Source organism: Pholis gunnellus (assembly GCF_910591455.1).
Source record: "Pholis gunnellus genome assembly, chromosome: 11".
Taxonomy (NCBI): Eukaryota; Metazoa; Chordata; class Actinopteri; order Perciformes; family Pholidae; genus Pholis; species Pholis gunnellus.
The window spans coordinates 12,376,839-12,381,375 of record NC_136538.1 but is presented as its reverse complement, the minus strand read 5'-3'; the positions used below and the strand labels follow the sequence as shown (position 1 = coordinate 12,381,375).

Sequence of the window (4,537 nt, the reverse complement as noted above, 5' to 3'; positions counted from 1 at the left end):
ATAATGAGGACTGGAGTCTGCCTCTTCATTCACTTTTGTAAGTCACTGTTACCAAAACATAACATTAGATGCAACATGTCTACTACCATGCAAGCAGCTGTGAGAGGCTGTGCTAAGCTAAATGCTAACATCTGTATGCTAAAATGCTCACAATGGCAATGCTAGCATGCTGAAGTTGATGTTCAGTGTGTTAGCATGCTAGCATTAGCACTAAAACCACAGTAAAAATTAGGCTAATGAAAAATACTATTAGTTTATTAAACCAAAAAGCTAGCCATACTGCTAGCATGGCCAAAAGAGCACACATGAAAATCATACTTTTAAAACCTTTATAAGACTTCTCATACACTGAAATACAGATTCAACTTCATACAAGTAGTATTGTTTTCCTGTGAACAATTGATTGTGCAAATGTTGTGCTGAGTAAAGAAGTTGCATTCAACATTTAAGTGAGGATTTTGTAGATTTCACAAAAAAGAAAACTTCCCAACAGACTGCTGGACTCACTAGCTCGTATCTCGGCTCTGCAGATAAGTCAAACTACGTCCCTTAGATATAGATATATTAAAAAAAATGTTCTGTAGTGTGCTATACAAAGCACCCTAAACAAGGCCACATTGAAGAGTGAATGTGTGCAAATAGACAATACACACAGCAAAAACTTTTCAAAAGGCATGGCTGCTTATTCTCAGGCAACGTGTACGTAAGATTGTAAAAGTGTGATGAAGTAGCGAGGAGGAGGCGGTGAGCACTAAGTGTCCCTTTTCAAACCAAAATATTCCCCTTAGGAAACACTTGTTAAAACAGAAAACCAAAATAGTCCAAAAAGAGAGGAGGTCTGGTTCATACAATGCAGCACATTTAAACTGGACAGAAACTATAAGCACTTCAACACAGTCACATTGATGATTAAGGCTTCCCTTTACAGGCCACATTATAAATAACTGTTAATTAAAAACAATTAGACAGAGGATATGCAAGACATATTGGAGCATTGATAACCTTGCCCTCTATTTGGCACATTGGATTGCTGACTTTTGACCTCTTAAAGTACTCAGGTCCGCACTTGGAATTTCCCCGCTTTAGTCACATACTTGACCCCTTTAAACGGCTTGTATTTCTCTCCAAACATTTCAAGACGATTCACCTTAAGACCTGTACAGAGGGGACAGAAGCAAAGTGAGCAATGACTGAAAACTGACTTTAAACTTTGCCCAGTGAAGAGTCTGTACAAAGCGAGGACTACCTGATATGGCCACCTGCTGAATCTTCAGGTCAATGTTGAGTGAAGGGTTTTCTTCAGGTTTGGGGGCTCCTGCCTGCAGACTCAGACTGCCTTTCAAGTTAGGAAGCTTCTGAGGGTTCAGTTTGCCAATGTCCCAAACCAACACCTATCAAAACACACACAGGCTCCGGGTAAGGACAATAAAACCTTTTGTTTTCCGTTTTATTTTCTCTATTCACTTGTTTCATTGTTGTTGTTGTTACCTTGGTAGGGAGGTCGTAGCTGTAGCTTCCCTGTGTGGCTGTGAGGTTGACACTGAGCACAGCTTTAGGCATGTGGATTTTGACCATCAAAGCCTCCACCGTCTTCCCCATGGTCTGCTTGGGTCCGATCGTGAGGTCCAGGCGGCCACAAGGTCCCGACTCGAAGAAACTGATGCTCTGCTTCACGTACACTGGAATGGCCACGAGACTGAGGACGGACAAAGACAGAATGAACCACGATGACAATAAACAGTTGGGTTCAGCAGGCAGACAGCAACCAGCTTGTGTTTACAAGTAAACACGGTAACAAGAGTGGATTGTGAATCCTTAATGCGGAAATTAAACCAGAATTTTAATCCACTCCGAAGACAATAACACATCAGATGACATATTTACACACATATTTTGTTTTACTTTATTATAAATAAGACATACAGATTACATACTTTTGAGAGCTGACATGATAATTCATGAGTGTGAAGTTTCCATCTGGCGGGATGAAAGAGAGAGCGCGCTCCGACTCCCAGCGCTTAAACCGCACACACGGGTGGAAACTCACGTCGTCCAGAAGTCGAGGATTCTGTCAACCAAACAGACACCGATGGCGAGAGGATTTTACATTTGGACTGACGCACGGGCAGACACAAGCACATATAGAAAAACAGAGCTGAGAGGAAATGAACCAACCATAAAGGACAGAGTCAGGTCAGGCATCCCAGTGAGCCTCACGGAGGCTTCAATTACACCCTGGATCTCTGCAAATACTGTCGTACCTAAAGATTGAATGAGATGCAAGCACGTTTAAAGAGTAACTACGTCCGATTATTTAATCTACCAGGAAAAAGTAATCACTTCTAACCGCCATGGATACACTCTTCATCTAAGTGCTTGTTTGTACCTGATTTGTCCACAATGGCATCTATTTCCTCTATCACATCAAAATAGGCCTCATTATTGGTGTATTTAACTCCAGCCCGCCTCCATGGGACATTGGACAGTTGACCGGTTGGTAATGTATTTCCAACATTACTACCTCCTGGAAAACACACAAAACAAAGGCAAACACATAAATGTACACATACATTTTGTAGATAATAGATAATGTAAGAGCTGAGGAGCAGGGTCATTGGAGACATCTACATTCTTGCCAGGTGGCTCTACTCCCTCCCATATGACAGTATCGGGAGCAGGTGTGGGAAGCCACACACCTGGAGCAGACCTCCTTATCACGAGAGTATAAAGGACAATCAGAGAGTTCCCTTTGCTTTCACATGCTGAGAGCGGTGACCTCCATTTACCTGTGAGCGTGTTGACAACTGATCGCAGGATGGTGGGAGGCCTGATCATCTCTTTGAGGACGTTGGACTCTGTTGCCAGTGGAAAGCCGTTGTCCAGCATCTCCTCCAACAGCTCGTACACTGTCACCACATTGTCCTTGATTACACTTTCCGAGCACTCTCCAAAGTAGTCCTGTCGACAAAAACACCCAACATGAGTCAAATTCATACTAATTATTTACAATATGTGCTCTATATACACACATTTGTGTACATTGTACAAGTTTGAACAGAACCAAAGATGTCTTGACTTATGAAGAAAGAAATAACACGGATTTCAATCACACCTGAAATGTGTCTGCCACTCTGTGCAGGAACTCAATGACAAACAGTGGAGGGACTTCGGTCTGGACGACAGAGAGGAAGAAGAGCTTGCCCCTGTATATGGTGATAAGGTAGTGGTGTGGGGTCTGCAGGACAGGGGCCACATCCTCCGGGTCCACCGCCTTCTCCTTGGCCTCGAAAAAGTAATCGCACACACTCCGGCTGATGACACTCTTCCAGTGTTTCTCCAGGAAGATGTCTCCAGAGTGATTAATCAGGAACAGGCTGTGGATCATCTCAGCTGCAACAATGAGTTGGTTGTTGAGGATATTACTGCTCTGTGTTACTGAGCGGCAGATTAGTTCATTAGTTCAGCAGTTTTAAGCAAAATGCAAAACTCCTCGTGCATTATTTGATTGCAGTGCCAATGTAAGCAGTGCATGTTTACCTACTGTGATTCTGTTAAATTAACTTTAAAATAACCAGCTGGCTAGCAAACCTGACATTGGCAACTTCGGAGATTCTCACCATCAGTTTCTTAATGTTAAGAAATAAAACAAACTCGAGAGTGACAGCGACACGAAAGCTCTGCATAGGGGATAATGTACATAGAGTTTAAAGGATTATTTAAAGTTTTACCTGCTTACTCCGGTTGATTGTGCCAAAGGTATTAACGAAAGTTGTCTACTTGGTGCCAGTTATGCAGACTTGTCCGAGTTGCTGAAGAGACGCCTGCAGATCTACGCACACGTAAACACAACTTAGTCACGAGAACATATCGATAAAGCAAAATAATAAAGTCCAAATAGTATTAGTAAAGCCCTGACATAAATCCCGGAAGGTTTAAATACAAAGCAACTGTAGTGTCAAACTGATCGATACTTTCAGAGCAAAGTTTCGGACTTTTTAGTCAGGCAGAAATTGTGGGCAGCTACATCCATGTCTGTATGGGTTGCTCTTGCCCTGCGTTTATTCTTCCAGGTGTTTGTCCCGGCCGAACTCACGAAAACCAAATATTTTCTTGGCGGAGAAGTAGCAGCCCTCACACACTAAACGTTTAGGGTCTAAAACTGAAACCTGGTACCTTTTATTTATTAATATTTTATTATTCAAAATAATATTTACCTCTTGATTTAAGTTATCAATTTGATTTAATCCATATTGTTCTCAGTTGTATTGTAATTAATTAGTATTAGTTCCAAAGATGAAGGTCTGCATTCAATAAAGGTGGAAAACCTTTCACGTGATAATCCGAACGATTGTTCAAGTCTTTATACCAGAAGTTGTATGATTTCCTTATGTATCACATTCATAACTGCTAAAAAAAAAAAGTAGACGACCACGTCTCCAGAAAAACCTAAATGTAAGGCTTTTGATTGGCTGAGCTCTGTGTACGCGTCACACGGGCTGGGGGGAGGAAACCGCTGCCTGCAAGGGTCTCCTCAGGG

At 42.0% G+C, this 4,537-nt stretch overlaps 1 protein-coding gene across 1 annotated transcript; it reads right to left on the bottom strand.

The window, feature by feature from the left end:
* Nucleotides 1-318: 318 nt before the first annotated feature.
* ap3m1 (adaptor related protein complex 3 subunit mu 1) lies at nt 319-4,327 on the bottom strand. Its single transcript, XM_079169192.1, has 10 exons — nt 4,215-4,327; nt 3,729-3,829; nt 3,113-3,390; nt 2,787-2,958; nt 2,387-2,524; nt 2,176-2,261; nt 1,935-2,068; nt 1,489-1,696; nt 1,247-1,391; nt 319-1,155 (listed from the first exon to the last, which is right to left on the bottom strand). Exons 3-10 carry the CDS (start codon nt 3,383-3,385, stop codon nt 1,055-1,057), a joined length of 1,257 nt encoding a protein of 418 aa, XP_079025318.1. The 5' UTR covers nt 3,386-3,390; nt 3,729-3,829; nt 4,215-4,327; the 3' UTR covers nt 319-1,054.
* Between the last annotated feature and the right edge of the window lie 210 nt (nt 4,328-4,537).

Excerpts from the sequence above, each read along its gene's own strand:
- ap3m1 (XM_079169192.1), bottom strand. The coding sequence starts at position 3,385 with ATGATCCACAGCCTGTTCCTGATTAATCACTCTGGAGACATCTTCCTG. Across the intron at positions 1,697-1,934 it reads TATCATGTCAGCTCTCAAAA|TCTCGTGGCCATTCCAGTGT; the intron begins GTATGTAATCTG and ends GTCCGTCCTCAG. Across the intron at positions 1,392-1,488 it reads GCTACGACCTCCCTACCAAG|GTGTTGGTTTGGGACATTGG; the intron begins GTAACAACAACA and ends GTGTTTTGATAG.